Source organism: Desmodus rotundus, chromosome 11, assembly GCF_022682495.2.
Source record: "Desmodus rotundus isolate HL8 chromosome 11, HLdesRot8A.1, whole genome shotgun sequence".
Lineage (NCBI taxonomy): Eukaryota > Metazoa > Chordata > Mammalia > Chiroptera > Phyllostomidae > Desmodus > Desmodus rotundus.
Genome location: NC_071397.1, coordinates 343,039 through 366,967, shown reverse-complemented (window position 1 = coordinate 366,967; position 23,929 = coordinate 343,039). Strand labels below are relative to the sequence as shown.

Below are 23,929 nucleotides of genomic sequence, written 5' to 3'. Positions count from 1 at the left end.
GTGACCTGTATGTAGGGGAGGGGCCGAGAGGGAGCAATGGTGCCTGCTCCACTCTCCACCGGATTTTAGTCACTCCCTCTGGTACCCACAATCAGATTGGGCCCCTCTGGTGCTGGTTCCGGAGTGGGTGGGCTTGTGCACACTCTAGGCCCCTGTGGGTCTCTCCAACAGTGACCTCTCCTGTGAGGCTGGGAGTCTCTCCTGCTGCCGCCCCAACCCCCACGGGCGTGTTCAATCAGAGGTCTGAGGCTTTATTTCCCCGAGCTGGAGCCCTGGGTTGGGTGGTCTGCTTCGCTCCCCGCCGTTCGTCCCGGTTTATCTGTGCGCGAGTGTGGGGCCGCGGGGTCTGCTAGTGGTCAGACTGCCTGCCCTGTTGGTCCCACACTCCGCCAGTCTCGGTCCCGCCACGGCCACCGGAGTCCTCTGCGCCCCAGTGCCCATCTCTGCCCCTCCTACCGGTCTGGATGTATGTTTCTTTTTTATCTACTTGGTGTCGGACTTCCTTGCCCTTCGATTTTCTGTCAGTTCTGGTTGTGCGAGGAGGCGCAGTGTGTCTACCTATGCCGCCATCTTGGTTCCCATTGTTAGCTTGATTTTTAATAGCACCTCCCTTCGCTCATGCCCTCGTCTGCATGATATGTTCTGAAAATGAGAGGAAATGGATTTCAAAGTATGTGGTTATAGGTTGAAATTTTAATCTGATATTGTTGAAAAGTCCCAGTTAAATTTTTATTTGCTTTTAATTTGAAAAACACAAAAGATTATTCTTAACTCTAGCCCATGAGGTCCAAGAGTGAGGCTAAATGTGCTGGCTAGAAGAGTGAGGGCAGGAAGAGGGAGGGGCTCGGACTGAATGGTGAGCTGGGGCTCTCAGGGTGAATCTTGTTGTACCATTCTTCCTTATTCATTATAGGAGGCAAGAAGGAGGAACTCCAGAAGTACAGGCAGAGTTTGAGAGATGAGGACACCGGATACAGAGGGTCAGGCCCCTCCTCCGCTCTGGCTGGGTCCACGGGCAGGACCCCAGTGTTGCCAGCATCCTGGGCTGGGCCACCCTTTCCCTGCCACATCTGTGGTAGGTGTTTCAGTAAGCGCTCCAACCTCCATTACCACCAGTTTGTCCACAATCTTAAGGGGACAAATAACTGCAGCCAGTGTGGGAGGTCATTTCGGAACCCCAAGGCCCTCAGCTACCACCGACGCTTACATCTTGGGGAGAGGCCCTTCTGTTGTCCACTTTGTGACAAGACCTACTGTGATGCTTCTGGGCTGAGTCGTCACCGCCGTGTCCATCTGGGTTACCGGCCCCATTCGTGCTCCTTCTGTGGGAAGGGCTTCCGGGACCAATCTGAGCTCAAACGCCACCAGAAGACACACCAAAAACAGAAGCTAGTGTCTGGAAACCAGAAGCATTTTGTGACGATTCTAGATGCCACAGCTGGACCTCAGGAATCCACTGTCAGGAGCCAGGGGCTTGTGGCTGGGCATCACACGTCAGTGACCAGGACCCAAGAACCCATGTTTAAAACCAAGGGTCCTGGAGCTTACCCCCAGCCATCTATAAGTAGAAGCCAGGGACCTGCAGCCAAGAACCAGGTGGTCACTGCGAGAACTCAGACTCCAGTTACTGCAACCCCAGGGCCTGTGACCAGGACTCAGGCAGCCGGCCATAGAGCTCTCTGCCTGAGTACCAGGTCCAAGTCTCACCTACCAAAGCCTTCAAGACTCAAGGTCTTCTCTTGCCCGTACTGTCCTCTGACTTTTAGTAAGAAGGCCCATCTCTCCAGGCACCAGAAGGCCCACCTCACAGAGCAGTCGAACTGCTGCTTCTGCTGCGGCAAGTGCTTCAGCTCCTTGTCCGGGCTGGTCACGCACCAGCAGACTCACTGGAAGCAGAAGATCTACCGTTGCCCTATCTGCGATGTCTGCTTTGGGGAGAGGGAGGATCTTGTGGGTCACTGGGGGACCTACAAAGGCAAGGGGCTGTGCTTGGGAAGTCCCCATAAATGCTGGGCTATCCTGGGCCAGTGGCTTGGCCTTTTTCACAATGGCTCCCCTATGGCAGGGAAGGAAATGGATCTCCTAGGATCCATACCCCCAGGAGAGGGGAGGGAAGGAAGGGAGAAGGTGTGCAGAGGAAAAGAAGGAAATGAGGCAGGCAGGGTCCTGGAACAAAAATAAATGGCCTTTCTGACTGAGGCCTTTCCTGGTGTTTGCTTTTCCTGATGACCTGTAGAGGAAGGGGACTGGCCTGGAGGAAGAGCGGAGAGGGCAGTAAAGAACGTGCCCAAAGGAGAGGGGACGGGAAGCGGCACGAGGAAACACGTTGTACGTTAGCACCTCGCTTGTTTATTTGCGTCTGAAAACAGATAAAGCAGCCATTGTTGAATGAAACAGTGGATGCCCTGATGGGGAGGAAAATGGGAGGAAAATGAAAGAGGAGGGGAGTCTGAGGGACTTATCTGTACAAGTTGTGGGAGTAAAAGGGAAGCCTTCTGCAGCAGGTGGGTAGCTCAGGTTGCATTCTTTGTTCCCAGCTCCTCCGTGGGCTTCAGGGACGAGATGAAGCTGTGGCCAGTGTCTGTGTTTCTCCCTCTGTCCTCACTCGGCAGCTTAGACAGTTCTTTGCTGTCTCGGGCTCATCGTCTTCCTTTTCTTCCACCTGCTACTCAGCCCTCTAGGGCTGAGGTCTTGGAAGTAACAACCACCATTTGCAAAGTCGGCATGCCGTAGTTTCCACAGAGGAAGTTCCTGGTCTCCAGTTAGTGGCAGAGACCCTCCTGTGCATTACTCCCCAGCACAGGGGTCCTCTGGTGAAGAGCATCTGCCTGACTTCCACATGGAAGACAAAGGACTTGGGAAGATGCCGGTGGGAAAAAATGGGGAAAGAAAGCAGCTGGGAAAAGGTAGATGACAAGAGAAACCCGTGGGTGCATAGATAAGGTGGAACAACAAATCAATGTTTATCTTAAAAAAATGTTTAGAAAGAAAGAAATCCTATTTGGAATTTAGAGCATTCCTGGAAGTGCAAGTGCAGCATCCTCAAAGATCAGTCTTTGGACCGGCCAGGCTTTTCTCCACTTTTGCCAAGACGCAACATCACTCAGAAGGGGTTTCCTAGAAGGAGAAAATAACTTGAACAGTCTGTTAGTAGTTTCTATAACAAAACCATTAAACCAGGGAAAGTCCTCTGGGATTGTCCTGTCTCTTGTCTGCCTCAGTGGGTGATCATGGAGCCAAGGCACAGGGCAGCTGGCCTAAGGAATGGGAAAGGAGTGAAATTTTGCCCAGGGGCACTGAAGGTGGCAGTGCCCCCAGCTTCCTTGCCTGCCACCTGTAAGGTTGGTGGAGGTGGCTCCTACCTCACAGGAGTCCCCCTTCCACCCATGCAGCCCAGCACCCCCTTTCCTCTGGGATTTCTATCCCTCAATAGCCCCCTCTTTCTCTTGCTGCTTTCCTGTGGGTTTTTTTGTTGTTGTTCAGCTTAATAGAAAGGAGGAGAAAACTTACTTAGTTCTTCAAGAAATTGCCCTGAAAACAAAGAGAAATAGGTGACTGGTGGAAGATGACTAGCTCCCTCTCTCCACCCTCCCTGTGCAGATCCACAAGGACCCACCCTTCCCTTGTCACCAACGGGCTCCGTGGATTCTAGAAGAAGCCTGCAGTTGGCCCTGGGGACAAAGGAAATCCCTGCATCTGGAGCCCTGGTTCATCCTTCTGTTTCCCGTTCTGGACTGCCTCGGTCCCCCACAGCTCAGTGGTCCTATTTGCCACCCCACCACTGCACCTGCTAGTCTTCGATGTAGCCAGTTGTAGCAGATGATCAAGGCAGCCAGGGGTCCCAGAACCGGCACGATTACAAACAGGGCTATCTTCCAGCAGGGCACCCTCAGGAAGTGGGGATCTGAATTGTTGGCCGAAAACCAACAGGATTAGCCACGCCCCTCCCCATAATGTATTGGGTTTCTTAAGATGCTGCATAAATCTCAAAAGTTTTGCATATGTTTATCAACCTGAACAACATTCTAGTGGGGCTTGGTGTCTTCACTTTTCCTCCAAGAAGCCTTCCCTGATTAATCATGTACAGTTGTTCTTTCTGTACTAATGAAAACACCACCACGTGAGTTCAGTTGGTTATACATGTCTAGTTTGTTCTCCGGTTAACTCATGTATATGTATCACCTCCCCAACTAGACATCAGGTATTTGTTCAAAGGGCCTGTTTATGCCCCCTGTGTATTTCCTGGGAAGAGATCCATACAGAGTGAACTCACCGGTGAATCTGTTAGCACACTGCCCGGAACACAAGTGCGGTGTGCGTATTTACTGTTATCCTGGGTGCAGGTGACTTACTCGAAGAAAAAGAGTGAGTGGGAGAAGACCAACCAGGAACCGGGTATCCTTACCTCCCCAGGTGACTGGAGCCAGTGAAAGAGCTGACCTGGGAGGACCAGGTACCCCAGCACTTACCAAAAGTCCTGTGAAGATTCTCTGAAAGGAACAATTGGAAAGAGATTTAGAAGGCGAGATTCAAAGGTGATACTTTTTCCTCTGAGTCTTTGTTTTTAATCATTTAAAATTGTTTCTAGCTGGCACTATGCAATATGAGGCAAACTAGGATCTTGTGTCTATCCTGGCTCAGCAGGGATGATAAATGAAATTTTCTAGCATTCTGAGTTTCTTGGGAGTTTTAAACAGTGAATTTCCCGCCTGAAGGAAACTCACGGTATTGGGACCGAGGCAAAGGTGTTCCAAGAAAATGGCCATTTTTGTCATCCCCAAAGCTGAAAGGGAGGGCTCAGGGAGGGAAAATGCCTGGAACTCACCTATCTCTGCTCGCAGTTTTCCTGAAATAGAAAAAGGCAACATTTTTAGTTCTTGCTGTGGCACGAGTTGGGCCCTTACGTACCCAGTGCCCCGGGGCCTTTGTACAGGCTCTCTGCCTAGCCTGGGAGCAGCCTTTGGATGGAAAGAGCACTGGACTTGGAGCCGAGACTTCAGGCTGTTTCCTAGCTATTGTCTGGATTAAACATTGGGATAAAGAATGTGGAGAGCCTCGGGTGGACAGCAAAGCGGCAAATCAACAAGGTTTTGTTGCCTTCCCCACCCCTCTTTGCTGCTTTTCTTGGTTTTTCTCCCTTTTCACGGCCACTCCACCCTGCTGGGTCGCCGCTTTGTAGATGTAAAGCCACTTCCCATTTGGACAAGGAAGTGAGGAACTATACATTTAGTTGAACAGCTACTTTTGACTGGCTCTCTTCTAGGCACTTTACATAACATTGTCCCTTTAATCCTCCCTTACCATTAGGAGAGAGGATGTGAGCTCTCCTTGGCAGGCAGGACAACTGAGCTGGGATTCAAACCCAGGCTGCATAATTCATTGATCAGGTTCTTTCTGCTCAGCGTGTGGACTGAAGGCCTTTTCTATGTGAGATGAATTCAAGGGAAGAAAAGAGCCCCCATTTTTGATGCCACCAATGTCCCCTCTCCCCCTCACTCAAGCCCTCCTTGCTGCTTCATCCTCTTAGGAGTGGGAGGGGAAAGAAGAATGCAAGGTCCTGGTGTTCTTTGGCTTTGAGAACATTTCAGGGGTGGGGAGGAGAAGGCCAGGAATAGAAGCTTTGGGCACATAAGGGGAGCCTCACTGAGAGCTAAACAGAGTTTTCAGTGTCGAGTGGAGAAGGAGGAACTGGTGAGCACCTCGTATGTGGTAAGGATTTTTACTCAGTCTTTTTATTTAACCCCCTAATAGCCTAGACCTGTCTGACTCTGAAGCTCACTCCCCCAGGTGTGTGAAAGCGGGGCCAGAAGATGGGGCTTAGGCCTGAGCTCTGCTACTTACAAGCTGTTGGGTGGAGTAAATCAGGGAACCACTCCTGGCCTCAGTTGCCTCCTCTGTAAAATGGGGCTATTATATGTCACCCTACCTCATAGGGAGATGCAAGTTCCTATTATTTACACAAAAACATTCTGTACTGTGTAAAGCCTGTCACTATGGAATTCTGAACCAAGAAGTCATTAAAAATAAATGTGAGCTGGCCAAGCTCTAAGAGGCCAGCTCATTTCAGGGGTGGGCCCCAAGCTGTCCCCACCAGCCTGTACCTCTCAGTCTGTGCTGCAGGCAGAGGAAGAGCAGGCCTGTGGCCAGCTGGAGGAGGAACACAGGAAGGACTGCCATGGCAACCAGCACTCCAGGACTGATCCAGTAGAAGGGATCTGAAAGCAGAAGTGCATGGCCAAGTGCTTAACCCCCGCGCCCAGCACAGTGCCCACAGTGAGGTCAGTCAGGGTGAATGAAGGGAGGACTGTCACCAAGATTCAAGGAACATGGCGCAGAATTGATACCTGGGCTTAGTCCTGAAGGAAAAGGGGGTTTCTAAGAAGGGCTGGAGGCTAGAACAGCAGCATTCAAGGTCACATATTGGGCTGGTCTTGGAGAGTTTTGAGAACAAGCTAGGGCCTTGAAGCTAATTGTCAAGGCCAAGGGTGTACACTGACAGACTCCAGGCTGAGGAGTGACAAGACCTGGTTACTGACTACAGAAGTAGGGGAGACCCCAGGGAAGTCAGTTAAGAGGGCATGGTAATGGTGACAGTAAAACAGGAGCGTGAACCCGGGCAGTGGTGGAGGTGTAGGGAAGTCAAGGGGTCTGTGAACTTAAATAAGAAAAAAAACTTGGTAACGTTTAAGCTGAAATTTAGGGTTTCTTTCAATTATGTTTATAAGCAACACACTACAATAATATGAACAAAAACCACGAATATTTTCATATCACATTGAGTTGTAGAAATCTCACTTTGGAATTGTACCAATTATCAGGGCCATCCCATATCTTGATGTTTTACTATTTTGGTAACTACTTTAGTACAAATGTGTTTTATTTTACACATTGAAAACAGCCTTCTGTGAAGGGCCCATCCTCACAGTCTGCCAAAAGGGTGCAATGTACACACAAGGGTTAAGAACCCCTTTTCTGGAGCTTCTGAGAAAGGAAGATCCACAGAATTTGGTGGCCGAGCGTATGTGGAGTGGGGTGGGTAATGAGAGAGAGGGTTCGGGTCCCTGCTTCCTACCTCTTTCCCATTCTAGAGTCTGCTCAGCAGTGCCCCCAGCTCTGTCTGTCTAGTCTGTGCCAACTGCGGTCCAGATTCCTCATCCTGCCCTCGACTTTAGGGGGCTGGATAAAATGCTGCCATCAAAGTTAAGAACTACATCACAGCAAGCAACACTAAGTGGGTCCGGAGGGCCCTGGCCAGGTAGCTGAGTTGGCTGGAGCATTGTCTGGACACACCAAGGTTGTGGGTTTGATCTCTGATCAGGGAACATGTAAGAAGCAACTAACAAATCAATGTTTTGCTCTCTTTCCCTTCCTCTCTCTAAAATCAATAGTAAAAAAGTTCACCTTAAAAAAATATTAAACAGGGCAGGAGGGTTTCTTAAATATAAATACAAGCATAGAAGAAAATGCAGCAAAGTCTATTTTCAAGTTCTTATCTGAAGTTACCTGTAACGGCATGGTTAGCAAGCACATACATTCTTAGTTCTTTGCACACCTCTTGGTCTGTGGCCATACCACCCTGAATGTGCCTGGTACATATAATGTGTTATGGAGTCGCACACTTGAAACCTGTATAATTTTATTAACCAATGTCGTCCAATAATTTTTTTTAAAAAAGAGTAAAACAGAAAAAAAGAACACTTTAAAAATTATAACCATGATACTGCTACATTTTTTTAAATTAACAAAAATTTCTTAATATCATGAATATCCACTTTGTGTTCAAATTTTTCTGATTGTTTCATAAGTATTTTATATTTTATATTTTATATTTTTATAATTGGTTTGTTTGAGTTGAATCCAAACAAGGTCCACAGTTGGTGTTTTCCCTGTAGTGCTTCCCACGGTCTAAATATTGCATTGTACAAAGTCAAGTCTCCTTCTGTATTTATTTATTTATTTATTTATTTATTTATTTAAGTGGTTATATCATTTTTAAAAATCCTCATCCAAGGATATTTCCATTGATTTTAGGGAGAGAGAAAGGAGGAAAGAAAGAGAAACATCGATGTGAGAGAGAAACATTGATCACCTGCCTCCCATGCAAGCCCCAACCAGGGGTCAAACCTGCATCGTAGGCATGTGTCCTAATCAGGGATCGAACCCACAAACTGGGCGTGTGCCTTGATCAAAATTAAACCTGCAACCCTCTGGTGAATGAGACTGTTATCCAACCAACTGAGCCACCAAGCCAGGGCCATCACCATTTTTTTTTAACGTTACTTATTTATTGGTTGTAGGGAGAGAGAGAAACATCGATTTGTTGTTCCACTTACTCGTGTATTCACTGGGTGATTATTGCATGTGCCTTGACCAGAGATCGAACCCTGCACACTTGGTGTATCAGGAGGACATTCCAACCAGCTGAGCTACCCAGCCAGGGCTCTTCCTGTCACCGTCCCTTTACTCTCTCCTACCTCCCCCCACTCCCCCCTAAAGTATTCTTATATTTGAGTGATACGCACTTAAGGATTTAGCAATGAAATGATAATGCTGCCTAGGATTTGTCTCAGTACTTCAGTTGGGGAGGGTGGTAATGAGAGGGGTCAGGTGAAACAGTTTGTCTTTTTTTTAATATATTTATTGATTATGCTATTATAGTTGTCCCATTTTCCCCCCTCCACTCCTCTCCACCCTGCACACCCGCTCCTGCCCGCATTCCCCACCTTTAGTTCATGTCCATGGGTCATACATATAAGTTCTTTGGCTTCTACGTTTCCTATACTATTCTTACCCTCCCCCTGTCTATCTTCTACCCACCATTTGTGCTACTTATTCTCTGTACCTTCCCCTCCTCTCTCCCCGTCCCACTCCCATCCATGTGATCTCCATTTCTGTGGTTCTGTTTCTGTTCTAGTTGTTTGCTTAGTTTGCTTTTGTTTTTGTTTTAGGTGTTGTTAATAACTGTGAGCTTGCTGTCATTTTACTGTTCAAATATTTTACCTTAGATAAATCCCTTTAACATTTCATACAATAAGGGCTTGGTGATGATGAACTCTTTTAACTTGACTTTATCGGAGAAGCACTTTATCTGCCCTTCCATTATAAATGATAGCTATGCTGGATAGAGCAATCTTGGATGTAGGTCCTTGCCTTTCATGACTTGGAATACTTCTTCCCAGCCCTTTCGTGCCTGCAAGATCTCTTTTGAGAAATCAGCTGACAGTCTCATGGGAACTCCTTTGTAGGTAACTGTCTCCTTTTCTCTTGCTGCTTCTAAGATTCTCTCCTTATCTTTAATCTTGGGTAATGTAATTATGATGTGCCTTGGTGTGTTCCTCCTTGGGTCCAGCTTCTTTGGGACTCTCTGAGCTTCCTGGACTTCCTGGAAGTCTATTTCCTTTGCCAGATTGGGGAAGTTCTCCTTCATTATTTTTTCAAATAAGTTTCAATTTGTTGCTCTTCCTTTTATCCTTCTGGTACCCCTATAATTCAGATGTTGGAATGTTTAAAGATGTCCTTGGGGTTCCTAAGCCTCTCCTCATTTTTTTGAATTCTTGTTTCTTCATTCTTTTCTGGTTGGATGTTTCTTTCTTCCTTCTGTTCCAAGTTGTTGATTTGAGTCCCAGTTTCCTTCCCATCACTATTGGTTCCCTGTACATTTCCCTTTATTTCACTTAGCATAGCCTTCATTTTTTCATCTAATTTGCGACCAAATTCAACCAATTCTGTGAGCATCCTGATTACCAGTGTTTTGAACTGTGCATCTGATAGGTTGGATATCTCTTCATCACTTAGTTGTATTTTTTCTGGAGCTTTGATCTGTTCTTTCATTTGGGCCCTTTTTTTGGGGGGGGGGTCTCTGCAGACCTATTACATAAAGGGGCATAGCCTTAGGTGTTCACCAAGGTGTGGCAACCTGCCCTGTGGCTGTGCTGTGATGCTGTATGTGGGGAAGGGGTCCAGGAGAGAGCAATGGCGCTTGCTGTGCTCTCTGCCAGCTTTCAGTCACTTCCCCCGCTACCCACAAGCAAAGTGGGCCCTTCTGGTGCTGATTTCCGGGTGGATGGGCTTGTGCACACTCTAGGCCCCTGTGGGTCTCTCCAACCAACTCTCCTGTGAGGCTGGGAGTTTCTCCTGCTGCCGCCCCAACCCCCACAGGTGTTTTCAGTCAGACGTTTGAGGCTTTATTTTCCCCCAAGCTGGAGCCCAGGATTGTGGGTCTGTCTTGCTCTGCAGTTGCTCCTCCCAGTTTATCTGTGGGCAAATGTGGAACCGCAGGGTCTGCTGGGTCCGCCAGCCGCTGCCTCACTAGGTCCACCAGCTGCCACCTTGCCGCGAGTCCTCTCCGCTTGGCTGCCTGTCTCTGCCCCTCCTGCCGGTCTGGGTCAGTGTTTCTTCTTTATCTCCTTGGTCGTCAGACTTCCACACAGTTCGGTTTTCTGTCAGTTCTGGGTGTTTTTTGTTTTTAAATTGTTGTTGTCCTTCTTTTGGTTGTGCGAGGAGGCGCAGTGTGTCTACCTACGCTTCCATCTTGGCCGGAAGTCCAGTTTGTCTTTTGGTCGTAACTGTTGCAGGCAGTGATGGGTACTTGGAAGCTCATTATTGTTATTCTCTCTACCTCTGTATATGTTTTAAAGTTTCATAATGAAGAATTTAAACAAAGGATTAGAGAAAACTATTAATAAAATCACAAACATAAAAAGAAAAAATAATGTCAGAGAGATAACAAAACTCTTTGGTGAAGGAGGGGAGGTAATGACATCTGAAACTTGCAATAATACAGTTATTGCATTTTAATCCTAAATTTGCCTCAGTTTTCTGGCTTCCCAGGCTAGGTGGCCCGTTGTTTAGTTGTGAAACACTCTCTTTATAGGCTCTTGGGCATGCAGAGTATGAGATGGGAGGAGGAGGGCTGGAATGTGGAAACCAATCCAAAGGAAACATTTCTTCCCTGAGGCAAAGTTTTTACGATACCTTGTGTGTGTGTGTGCGTGTGTGTGCGTGTGCTGGGGGTGGGGGTGTACTGGGGGGCAGTTATTGAACTAGGAAGTTATCGAACAGGAAGGAGGAAAGTCTGCAAACTAGAGAGGGCTTCAGTATTACACTTCTTTGCAGGTAAAAATCCACACCCTCCTCCCCCCTAGAAGAAACTGCCGTATGAAGAACATTCTGTGACACACAAAGCTATTCATATCCCTGCAGGCTATCTCTAGAAATAGCGCTTTGTTATCCTGCGTACAATGCCATCATCTGGTCCCAGCCTGCAGCAGTCCGCCTGGAGACACAAAACTGACCTATTGTCTGATGTTTTGCTGCAGGTGGGGAAGGGAGAAAGCAGAGAAAGGGAAAGGACCAGGGCTTGGGCCCTCAGAACATTTTTGTCCTTCAATTAAATAGCAATTAACCTTCACCCTTGCTGGTAGTTCGGTTGGGTAGAGCTTCATCCAAATAGCCAAGGTTGTGGGTTTGATCTTAGGTCAGGGCACATACAAGAATCGACCAGCGAATGTGTAAACAAGTGGAATATCAAATTAATGGGTTTTTTCCTCTCTCTATCTTCCTCTCTCTCTTAAAGTCAATAAATAAATTTTTTAAAGACAGTAATTAACTTTGAAAGCTACCCTGTCGCCCACTTTACCTTGTCCATAACTTAACCATCCTGGGATAAAACAAAAATAATAATAAATTGCAAAGTATCATCCATCACACAAAGCATACTGACAATGAAATTTTGGATAAAGGGAATAGTGTAAGTAAAATCTATAGGTGACATCTATATGTATATGATTACATTCCGATGTTTGTTTTACCTGTTTATTCAGTTCAACTATGTTTACCAGGAATATATTTTTCAATATTGTTTCTCATCTAACAAAACACATCAACTTTGAAATTCACTCTTAATAGGATTTGGTCAATTTGACTCTTCAGGAATAATCCTCTTGTTTATAACAAATAAACAAGGACACATTCCAAAGCAAACAAGAAGGAAAAAAGTCCATTTGCCAACTTCGATTAACTTTCGGGTTATTCATAGTCCCCTCTAATAGCACACACTAATCAGGAATTGATTATTTGGGATCTTGTTGCTTCCATTTTTCACTTTTTTCTATTTCAGCTTTTGTTTCTTTAAAAGATTTTTTCTTTAATTTCTCTTCATATGTACCCACAAATGTACATTTATATATGTTTTTATGTGAGTGGATAAATATGATCATAAAGATAATTATGGTCTTTTATGATCTTTGGTTGGACCACACCCCATCTTCTTCTCCTTTCTTCCCCCAAAGTGAACCATGTTAACTTTCTTAGGGATCTCTTTTCATATTTTTCCCTGAGATATACATAATATAATCACAAACATAAGGCTTTGTTTTTGTTCCCTACATTTGTAGCTTGCTCTTATCACTCAACGATACCTTGTGGAATGCCTCTGAGCCATCTGCTGTAGCCCTAAAACAATCTTTTTAACAGCTGCATAATGTTCTCAGTATGGATAAGAGCATTTATTCAGTCACTTCCGTACGTGTGGGCATTGACTTTCATCCCGGGGCCCTCTCCCATTTTGCATAATAAGTCAGCATACACCTGTGAGTACATGAATGCTTCTGAACTGATGTACATATTTCTATGGAACTGACAGCCAGGAGAGAGATGTTTGGGTTGAAGGAGCTCACGTCAAGCAAGACAATGATTAAAGTCTCAGAAAGAGGTCTTGGCCACCCAACAGATGATACCCAGTAGTATAAGTGGCACTACTTACCTTCCACTTTCAATTCCATTGCTGCCTCCTCTTGATAAGAATGATCTCGGAAGAAGCAGGTGAACCCTCCTTCATCTGAGAACCTTACCCTCCTGATCCTGAGGGTCACTCTGCCCTCACCAATACTGTCCTTCAGCAACTCCGTCCGGCCCCGGTACTCAGGCGCTTGCTCTCCAGCCTGATCCTTGCCATTTCGGTAGAGGTGAACCACGCGAGAGAAGGGGGGCCGGTACCAGCCCACCTCCATGCCTGTGGCATTCCTTCCCGGAGATAGGTGACATGGCAGCTCCACTTCATGCCCCACCAGAGCCCAGATGGGGTACCCCGGTCCTACTACTCTGAACTGTCCTGTCCGAGACACCAAGAAAAGAAACCGAGCATCAGCAGGAACCTTGACAAGCCCGTCCTGGGAAGGACTGATTCATAGCAGGAAAAGAAGATACTCAATTTTTAAACGGAGTTTTGAATAAATATTTTAAGTGGCATTCTAGATCAGGGAAAGAGCTCATTTTTCTTCTTGAATATTTATATAAGTAAAAGATCTCTAGTTATAGAGCTGTCATGAGTGCCCTGAACAGAAGAACATTCTAGCATGTGGTCATCTTGACAGTTGCTGCTTCTCTGTCAACTGCGTCCATCCCTGTTCTCCAGCCCAGCCTTTATGTCCCATGGTCTAGTTTCTTGCAGCTTAATTCTTCATGGGCCTCCCTGTTCGGACTTGGCCAAATTGATCCCTACTCTGCTGGAGGTTCTACCTTTGTCATTCCCCCACTGCTGCCTCTCCTCCACTTCTCAGCCCTCTGTCCCTGCTCCCGACCTGTTTCCAAGTTTTTCTCCACTGAGACCTTGCACCCTGGTGGTGGCCCCATTTCCTTCTTTTTTTTTTGTCTGCACCTCCAGACCTCGCTACAGCTCCTGGACCCCACCCTGTACACACTCCCAGTGTCTCCTCAGTTAGATTCAGGGCTCCTAGAAGATAAGGCTGGTTTCCCCATTCACCTGCAAATGTTTCCCCGGGGAGGAGTGCAGGGACTGGGCCTCATCTGTTAGGGGCTCCCTGAAGTTGGGAATCTGTCCTCTCTTTCTTTTATTTCTCCCCAGCACATGAGCACAGAGTACCTCTCCAAAAACTTATTAGTGCCTGATCATGAAGAACAGACCTCTCAAATGTGAGAAGATATTATAATCCAATAACATCAATTGCCATTTACTAGGCATTGCTAAGCATGTTATGCACCTCATCTCATTGAACCCTGACAGCAACGCCAAGAAATTGTTATTATATCCCTATTTGGTAGGTGAGAAACCAAAGCTAAAAGATGGATAAGAATGAGTTCAGGAGAGCCCGGAGTTAAGTTAGGGTTCTATTCTGAAAGTTATAGGTAACCATGGAATTTTTTGTGGAGGGGAACGATGTCAGCACGTCTATGTTTCAGAAAGATAATTTGCACAGGAACTTGAGGATGAATTGAAGGAGGTGAGTCTAGGAAAACTAGCCTTTCTGTTCTCAGGGACTCCCAGGGCAGGAATAAAGATCAACCTTACCTGCATCACTAGAAGCCAACAGGAGGAGCAGGAGGAGGAGGCAGGGGAGGCAGTTGGGCAGAGAGGAGTTCAAGAAACTTGCCATCTCCACTCTCACTGGGGACACAGACCCCCTGCAGCAGGGTCGAGATAAGCAGAGGCCTTGGGATACATGTTCCCCGTTGCTGAAAAGGCCTGAGGAAGGATCTGGGAGGGCAGTGCTCTGGCCTCGCCTCCTCCTGGCGCGCCGCAGCTGTGCTCAGAGGAACACCCCCACGTCATCCTTGCCAGGCACTTACACAAAAGGGCTACAGACCTAGGCGATGACCAGGGTTTGCCTTCCCACCCCCTCAGAGCTACAGAGAAGAGGCTGCCTGGTACCGGGCCTTCCTCCCCTGCTCCCTCCCAGCAACCCAGCCTTTGAAGGGGCTCCTAGGATCTGACCATTGGGACTCAGGACTCATTGGAGCTCAGGAAGAGGCTCGTCCATGTAATGTGTAAGGCTTCTTCAACCCCTGTCCTCCCAGTATTAGCCAAGGGAGAGGGGTCATTGTTGGTCTTTAAAAAAGAGAAAGAACCTTTAGCCTTGCTTTCTTCTTTCTACTGCCTCATAACTGTAACTGCCAAGTCATTCTTCATGTCTATCTTCCCTTTCTCCTAACTTGGACGTTAGGTCTCCTAAGTCCAAATTCCCTTCTTATGTTCAGATGTGTGATGGGCCACTTGGGCTTAGTTAGCTTCTTGCTCCCAAAGAATGCATTAGGAAAGTCATGAGTTTGTAGGGGAGGAATAAACTTTATGCTCAAGGATCTTTCAGCTGGGCTAGTAATCGAGTAAACAGGAGAAGATTAGCAAGAGAAAATGACCAAATTTAATTACATTCACATATATGGGAGCCCTGTGTACATGAGAGAGCCAGAGACCCCCACATACATGAGAGGTTCAGGGGCAAAAGGTTAAAATGAGACATGTATGGCATTCTGAGCTAGGGCTGAGGTGAGGTGCCTCAGGGGCTTTAAAGGGTTATGGCAGGATGATAAGAACAGCAAATGTTTAGTAATCAGAAGTTTACCCTGCCCTATACATAGATAAAAATGGTTATCTTTGATAATCTGTTATTTTGGACGCAGCCCCTAATTCAAATACTTCTAGGTAGTTGAGGGGGAGGACGGAAGTGTCTCTTGAGCCCACAGGGTCTTGGTTGCCTTTAGGTCAAAACAATCCACACACACTAGAGGCACATCTGGGGGTGATGTAACAGGGAATAAAAACTTCATACCACTGCGGCTTACCATGAAACAGAATTGGAATAAGAGGTACTAACAAACCGATAAAAAGAACTCGCGCACTGACAGCTTCTTTGTGAGCATGTCGCAAGCACCAGCAGTTCCAGCTCCTGCATGTATTCAATGCAAGAAATGGCCTCGACCACAACTTCTGTCAACGCAGCTCACCCGGCTGCAGGACCCTGGCTGGCACTGACCGGCTCCAGTATGCTGGCAGTGAAGACCCATGTTGGGACCGGCAAGGACACTGCCTGCACGTCAGCAGCCTCTCCCCCTGATCTCTCTGTTCTCCTCGTCCCTCTCCCTCCCTGTAAAAACCCCTGCCTGCATTGAGATGGTAAGATGGGCTTTGAGATGAGAGTCCATCTTCCTTGTTACCGGCACCTGAATAAAACCATTTTCCTTTACATCAGCACCTGCCTCTCGAGTATTGGCTGCTTTTGAAGCGGCAGGCAGCTGGACTTACGGTTGGTTACAGTGACTCCTTCTCATCTTCTACAAGTTGAACATCAGAAGTTGATGGCCACCTATGCTTAGAGATGAAAGCATAGAAGACTAGCAAGGTCAGCAGCTGTCAGTCAATGTAGCCAATGAGGACAAAGCCAGTAACCAGATACATCCCTCTGGCCTCAGCATCACTCTCTGATTTCCTCAGTGTCACAGGGGAAAGAGATCTGGAATGGAAATAGAAGTTTTTCTCACCTTCTGAGGCCAGCTGATTACTGAAGGATGAGACCAGAATCAGCACGAAGCTTGAAAACTATATTTCCTAATCTTAAAGCAAGAATGCCTCATTAAACAACAACAATGTGTCAGACAGCCCATTTAAACCTTCTGTCTAATATAGTAATCACTAGCCATAGCGTCCATTTTAAACTAAATTAAATAAAATTAAAAATTCAGTTCCTTGATCACACTAGCTGTGTTTCCAATGCTCAGTAGCTCATATGACTAGTGGTTACCACATTGGGTAGCACAAATATAGACCATTTCCATCATCACAAAAAATTGCAATGGGCAACACCATTCAAGGGCCAGGAACACGACTGACTGCACGTAGATTTCTGGCTGAGATGAGCACTGGGGGCTAGAAGGAAAGACTCTAGTCCGCTGGGAGTTGCTTATTCTTTCTCCCTGCAAAGCACATGCAGGTTGGATACTCTGGAGGGATGAGAGTGAGAATCGGGTCGGGAGGGGTGAGTCAGGAGGAAGGAGGAGCCTCTGTGCATGACTGACTCCTCTGAAGTAGAGGAGACTCCGCCCTTCCAGAATCCGAAATGCCCCGCAGTGCTCCTCTGGGCTGCACGTTCAGGTTTAGGCAGGAGCATTCTGCACAAGATGCTTTCCCGGGCAGTGTCTGGGGGTCCTGGGGTGCTGACATCATCCAGCACCAGTCCACTTGTCGAAAGCTTGGTAAGAGATCAGGGTGGGAGGGCTGGGGAAGCAGAAAGGGTCAGGAGCTAGATAATCGAAGCCAATTTGGAGAAATCACAGCATCTCTGAAAAAAACAACTCACGTGACTGAACACTTCGATGTGCCACCATCCTAAGCTGTTTACATGTGTTAGTGACAAGAATGGCACCAGGTGTTAGACTGGTAGGGTCACACTGGACCTTGGTTCAGCCACCTCGGTACTTGAGTTCTGGATAGGGAAGAGTTCAGAGCCAAGTATAAGAAAAAATTTATTTAGAAAGTCACAGAGGTAGAAGAAGTGAGTGGTAGAAGAAATGGGCTCAGGGAACAAGTTACCGAGGCAAAAGAAGGGTCCTTGGAGCTTAGAAAAGAAGAGAGTGAAGGTAACACCCCAGGGGCAAGTTGAGTTAGGGGAAAGGCTTGGGCATGCTCCTGGGAGTAAGAGCGCTGGATCGTTCCTCCTAAAAGGGTGTAGCTCTTAGGGGAGGACCTCAGTATAATATTCATCAGCTTTCCAGGTGTGTCCTTGCAGGGTCGTGGTCTGCACTGATTGGTTGGTGCCAGGGTAGGGGGTCATTACTCAATGCAGCTGGTCCTTATGTCAGTCCTGGCATCACTCGCCTGGTTTTGCTGCTTTTCTGGGCCTGGAGTTGAAACGCAACTGAGGCCTAGATGTGTTTGATGTGGATCAGAACCTCCTCATCCTGTGGCTTAATGCTTAAGGGCTGTTCTCCACCCTCCTTGTTTGTACCCCCTCCAAGGGGGTCTGACCCACAGGACTAGCAACATGCCAGCGGCAGAAAAATCAAGGGAGGGTCTGTACCACGTGACCAGCAATATGCAAGGCTAGGGAGTCAACTGCACGACCAGCGATATGCTAAGGGAGAAAAGGTCACCCTGTGTGTTGAGGTCCTCATTTTCCGGTATTGCCTGCTGCTGGGCACCCCAGGCTTTCCACCCTAAACACCTTCTATACCTGGCCTATCACCCCAGCTCTGCTCGTCTGTGTCTAACTGCCTACCACGTGTGTATTAACTCATTTTACCCTTACGTCATTAAAACAAGTGTTGCCTTGGCTGGTGTGGCTGAGTGGATTGAATGCCGGCCTGTGAACCAAGGGGTTGCTGGTTCAATTCCTAGTCAGGGCACATGCCTGGGTTGCAAGCCAGGCCCCTGGTAGGGGGCTTGTGAGAGGCAACCATACATTGATGTTTCTCTCCCTCTCTTTTTCTCCCCTTTCCCTCTCTCTAAAAATAAGTAAAGAAAATCTTTAAAAAAAATAAGTTAAACTGATATCATTCTTGTTTTACAGAAGAGAAAACCAAGGCACAAAAGAAGTCATTTGTTCAAGGTCACACCACTAGCGAGTGGCAGAACTGGATTTGAAGCCAGGCTTTCCAGCTTCTTCTAATGTGCTTTTTAAAAAAAAAACAAAACTTCTTTTTAAAAAATATTTAATTTTTATTATTTTATTTTATTTTATTTTTTAGGGGAAGGGAGGGAAAAAGAGGAGGGAAACATCGGTGTGTGAGAGAAACATCAGTCAGTTGTTCTGGAACACACCCTGACTAGGACTGAACCTTCAGCTTGGGCATGTGCCCTGACTGGGAGTTCCGTTTTGCTCTGCCAATTGATGCCCAACAAACTGAGCCACACTAGTCAGGGCCTATGTATTTTTTGTTTGTTTGTTTGTTTGTTTTAAGATTTTATTTATTTATAAAGAGGGGAAAGGAGGGAGGGAGAGAGGGAGGGAAACACTGATATGTGAGAGAAACATCGGTCAGTTGCCACCCGCATGCACCCCAACTGGGGACCGGGCCTGCAACCTAGGCATGTGCACTGACTGGGAATTGAGCTGGCGACCTTTTGCTTTGCAGGACGATGCCCAACCAACTGAACCATGCTGGTCAGGGCTATTTCTTTTTTTTTAACTTGTTGTAGGTGCTTTTCCAGGTACTTGTAATGACTATACTGCTCATGTCTGAAGAGCTCACCTCATTCACCTCCATGCCCTTGACTGCCTCAGACCTCTGGAAAGGAGGTGAATACCTGGAGTTAAGGCAAGCAGTTCTTTGGATGACTAATCTTTGGGCAAAGGTGATATAAACAAGGGAAGAAGAGAGGAGCCACCAGAAAGAATGGATTCAGTGGTGTTGTCATTTACAGGAAGCTGGGGTGTAGGAACAGCCAGTCTGTGTTGGGCATGGAGCGTGGCTTAGCTATGTTTAAGGAGAACTACTTGTGTGATAAGGGCAGGTTATTTCCTTCAGCAGTTAAATGTTACTTTGATTTTGTTTAGCATCTCTTATGGGATTTTGCAAGTATTTTCAAGTTTTTTCTTGTGTGCATTGCACTCCTCAGTGATTTTGTTAATCTGCATCTCACCCCATGTTTCATACGTGGTCATGTATGCAGTCACATACTGTAAATACATAAATGTGCATGTTAGTTAACATGCTATTCCTGTGTGAAACTGTAAGCACTCAATAAATGGTGGCTTACCTACCAATAACTATCCAATAACTGCATAAGCTTTTCCAGGTACTGCATAAACACAATTAATTCAAACACAATTTCAAACACAATTAATAGAAACAACATTCTATTGTTATTTATATAACAATGTATAATTCTACATCAATACATAATATAGATCTGTTGTATTTTTAAAAAATTGGTTATTCATTTGTTTGCACATTTGCTTCTGTTTCAAAATTTGAAGGTATAAAATAACATAATTTGAAAATATCACTCCCAGGTGAAGAAAAATATTCCAAGCAAATGGACATGAAAAAAAGCTGGGGTAGCAATAGTTATATCAAACAAAATAGACTTCAAAACAAAGGCAAAGAAAGTCACTACATAATTCTTAAGGGAGCTGTCCAATAAGAACATATAACCCTTGTAAACACAGATGCACCCAACATTGGAGCACTGAAATATGTAAGGAAAATCTTGGAGGACTTTAAGAAGATCAACAGCAACACAGTCATCATAGAGGACTTTAACACCCCACTGTCAATAATGGATAGATCTTCCAAACAAAAAATCAACAAGGACATCGTGGCATTGAATGACACACTAGCTCAAATGGACTTAATTGATATTTACAGAGCATAGCACCCCAAAGAAGCAAAAATATACATTATTTTCAAACACACACAGATCATTTTCAAAGATAGACCACACAGTAGGACACAAAATAAGCCTCAACAAATTCAAGAAAATTGAGATCATATCAAGCATCTTCTCGGATCGCAATACCTTGAAACCAGAAACCAACCTCAAGGAAAAATTCAAAAACATTCAAATACATGGATACTGAATAATATGTTATTAAATAATGAATAGGTTAACGATGAGATCAAGAAAGAAATCAAGATACCCGTGCTGGACTTTTCCCTTCCATGTTTTGAGGCCGTGGGGGGGCTGCAGAGTGATGTCCTCGCATTGCCCATTTTTAAGCAAGAAGAGTTTAAGTCAAGTTTGCCTCCTGATAATGAGAATAAGATACTGCCTTTTCAGTATGTGCTGTGCGCTGCACCTCTCCAGCAGTGAAGCTCCACGATGAAACCCTGACCTATCTCAATCAAGGACAGTCTTATGAAATCCGAATGCTAGACAATAGGAAACTTGGAGAACTTCCAGAAATTAATGGCAAGTTGGTGAAGAGTATATTCTGTGTAGTGTTCAATGACAGACGGCTACAATACACCAAACACCAGCAACTAGAGGGCTGGAGGTGGAACCGACCTGGAGATAGAATTCTTGACATAGATATCCCAATGTCTGTGGGTATCATCGATCCTAGGGCTAATCCAAACCAATTAAATACGGTGGAGTTCCTGTGGGACCCTTCCAAGAGGACATCTGTATGTATTCAGGGGCACTGCATCGGCACAGAGTTCACCATGAGGAAGCACCGCGGGGAGAAGGGGGTGCCGTTCCGAGTGCAGATCGATACCTTCAAGGAGGACGAGAACGGGGAGTACACTGAGCACGTGCACTCAGCCAGCTGCCCGATCAAAGTCTTCAAGCCCAGAGGTGCAGACAGAAAGCAAAAAACAGATAGGGAGAAAATGGAGAAACGGACACCTCATGAAAAGGAGAAATACCAACCTTCCTATGAGACAACTATACTCACAGAGTGTTCTCCATGGCCTGAAATCACATGTGTCAATAATTCCCCATCACCTGGCTTCAACAGTTCCCATAGCAGTTCTTCTGTTGGGGAAGGAAACGGTTCACCAAACCACCAGCCAGAGCCGCCCCCTCCAGTCACAGATAACCTTTTGCCAACCACCACACCTCAGGAAGCTCAGCCGTGGTTGCATCGAAACCGGTTTTCTACATTCACAAGGCTTTTTAAAAACTTCTCAGGGGCAGATTTATTGAAACTAACTAGAGATGATGTGATCCAAATATGTGGCCCTGCAGGTGGAATCAGACTTTTTAATGCATTGAAAGGCCAGATGGTGCGTCCAAGGCTAACCACTTATGTTTGTCAGGAATCCTTGCAGTTGAGGGAGCAGCAGCAGCAGCAGCAGCAGAAGCATGAGGATGGAGACTCAAATGGCACTTTCTTCGTGTACCAAGCCATCTACCTGGAAGAACTGACAGCTGTTGAACTGACAGAAAAAATTGCTCAGCTCTTCAGCATTTCCCCTTGCCAGATCAGCCAGATCTACAAGCAGGGGCCGACGGGAATCCATGTGCTCACTAATGATGAGATGATACAGAACTTTCAGGAAGAAGCCTGTTTTATTGTGGACACAATGAAAGCAGAAACCAGTGATAGCTATCATATTATACTGAAGTAGGTGTGGGGCATTCCGTCCTCAGTGGCTGCTGCTTCCTTCACCTCTGGGAAACCCCCCATGAGGGGGTCACAGATGGAGATTTGAAGGTCTGCGGGAGCCTGGTCCATCTGACTGTTGGGGGGAGTGCAGACCATGGAGGCAGGATCCCAGCCATCTGTGTGGGTCCAGGCTCTGTGGCACACAGGTTACTGCCCACCATGCCTTTCTGCAGCTGTTTCTGAGTTACAATTTCTGGACCCTGTTGTTGGATGTCAGTGGAAACTCCACATCATTTGGGGTGCATGTAGAGCATAACGATGATGAGAATTGTGTGATGTTTAATGGAAAGATGTTAAATTTTGTGATATGGAGCTGTGTAATTTTTTTCTAATATAAAAAAGTGAATATCTATATTCATAAGACTAGATCCTCAATTTCTTTTGCATCAAACATGTTATGGCTTTTTACCATAGTCAACCCCTGAAAACCTCATCTAGGAGAAATACTGAGATAGACTAGAATTCTTCCTTTGGCTCCCCTGTAATACTGTGACTAAGAGTAATTTTAGCTATGATTTATGGAGCATTTATTTGTGCCAGGCAGTGTGATAAATTCTTTTAATGGATTACCTTGTTTAAATCCTCTTAACAATCCTATGTGAAGTAGGTGATAATGATCCTTCACTGAAGATGAGGAAATGGAGACAAGTAGTGAGTGGCTGAGCAGCCTGCTGAGCAATGGGCGGCTAGCAGGTGGTGATTTGGAAATTCAAACCCAGGCAGTCTGGGTCTTACTGATCGCCCCCCATGGCTGCCACCTTCGCAGTCCTTGTGCTTGGCATCATTTCTTACTATGGCTCTTCTGGTGAACAGGACAGAACACTTGGTGAGAACTGAGTATTTAACCACTGAAAGGGACAAGCCATACCTAAATAATGATGAACAAATCAAAACGTACAAAAAGTAAAAACGTCGGTGCTTCATACGCATCATTAGTTATCAGGTCATAGCATTTGAGGTGGTGAGAACTAGGGATTTTCTGTAACTCCCCAAATTCACTGTTCTTGGATGACCTTCTCAAACTATTTATTAATGGGACAGACTAACCCTGCCTTTCTCTTTCCTTCTCTGCATTTTCTCTTGGTGTGGGAAGTTCTTTTATTTGTTTAGTGTTCTTTTATTTAAGCTTTACAAAAAATTCATTCTGATCCCATTCGCATTCTTACCATATATTTTTGTTATTCCTTAAAGAATGATTGTGTGTGGGTTTACGCATGTAAGGATATGGGTCTTTCTTTTTCACATGTAAAGTTTTATCCAGAAATCCCTTTACATATTATGTTGAAGTGAAGAAGATAACGCTCAAAGATTATGTATTGAATTTGGGTCTGTATGCGTGTGTGTTTTTAAAGCATTTGATAAAGTTTAAATGTTTTTATACAGAGGTTTTTGTTCATTAAAATAAAAAAAAAGAAAGAAATCAAAAAGATTTGTCTGGAAACAAATGAAAATGAACAAACAACAACCAAAAACCTATGGGACACTTGGAAGACAGTCCTGAGAGGGAAGTTCATAGCAATATAGGCCTACCTAAAGCAGATAGAAAAATCTCAAATAAACAACCTAACCCCATACCTAAAAGAACTGGATGAAAAACAAGCAAAGCCCAGAGTGAGTAGAAGGAAGGAAATAGACAATATCAGAAGAATTAAATGACATAGAGACTACAAACCAATTCAAAAGATCAACAAATCCAGGAGCTGGTTCTTTGAAAAGATAAACAAAATTGACAAACCTTTAACCAGACATGCCAAGAAAAAAAGAGAGAGGACCCAAATAAATAAAATCAGAAATGAAAGAATAGAAGTAACAACTGATACCACAGAAATACAAAGGATTGTAAGAAATTACTATGACCAGTGTACACCAAGAAATTGGACAACCTGGCTGAAATGGATAAATTTCTAGAAACATACAATCTTCCAAAACTGAATGAGGAAGAAGCAGAAAACCTGAATGGACTGATAACAACTAATGAAACTGAATCAATAATCCAAAAACTTCTGGCAGAAAAAAGCCCTAGACCACATGACTTCACAGGAGAATTTACCAAACATTCAAAGAAGAACTAGCTCTACTATTCT

The 23,929-nt window shown here is 45.5% G+C and overlaps 2 protein-coding genes and 1 pseudogene across 5 annotated transcripts in view; 2 read left to right on the top strand and 1 right to left on the bottom strand.

Annotated features, from left to right (window-relative positions):
• Window positions 1–2,199, top strand: part of ZFP57 (ZFP57 zinc finger protein) — a 33,508-nt gene extending 31,309 nt beyond the window's left edge. For all 4 annotated transcript variants that reach the window (XM_045193337.2, XM_045193338.3, XM_053913519.1 and 1 more), the window contains one exon: window positions 914–2,199. In XM_045193337.2, coding sequence (XP_045049272.1) covers window positions 914–2,181 — 1,268 coding nt within the window. In that variant the 3' untranslated portion in view covers window positions 2,182–2,199. The remainder of the gene's footprint in view (window positions 1–913) is intronic.
• A 381-nt stretch (window positions 2,200–2,580) lies between these two features.
• Window positions 2,581–14,525, bottom strand: MOG (myelin oligodendrocyte glycoprotein). The gene is made up of 8 exons (XM_024557807.3): window positions 14,309–14,525; window positions 12,764–13,111; window positions 6,102–6,215; window positions 4,826–4,846; window positions 4,470–4,490; window positions 3,788–3,904; window positions 3,511–3,531; window positions 2,581–3,117 (listed from the first exon to the last, which is right to left on the bottom strand). The coding sequence occupies exons 1-8, from the start codon at window positions 14,391–14,393 to the stop codon at window positions 3,104–3,106; spliced, it is 741 nt and encodes a 246-aa protein (XP_024413575.1). The 5' UTR covers window positions 14,394–14,525; the 3' UTR covers window positions 2,581–3,103.
• A 2,386-nt stretch (window positions 14,526–16,911) lies between these two features.
• Window positions 16,912–22,206, top strand: LOC112302477 (alpha-globin transcription factor CP2 pseudogene; annotated as a pseudogene).
• The last annotated feature ends 1,723 nt before the right edge of the window (window positions 22,207–23,929 follow it).

What these genes read in the sequence shown, in the direction of transcription:
- MOG (XM_024557807.3), bottom strand. Translation starts at nt 14,393, where the DNA reads ATGGCAAGTTTCTTGAACTCCTCTCTGCCCAACTGCCTCCCCTGCCTC. An exon ending in GTTGGCTTCTAGTGATGCAG is followed by an intron (nt 13,112 to 14,308) that starts GTAAGGTTGATC and finishes TGTCTCGGACAG; the next exon opens with GACAGTTCAGAGTAGTAGGA. An exon ending in CCTGCAGCACAGACTGAGAG is followed by an intron (nt 4,847 to 6,101) that starts GTACAGGCTGGT and finishes TTTCTATTTCAG; the next exon opens with GAAAACTGCGAGCAGAGATA.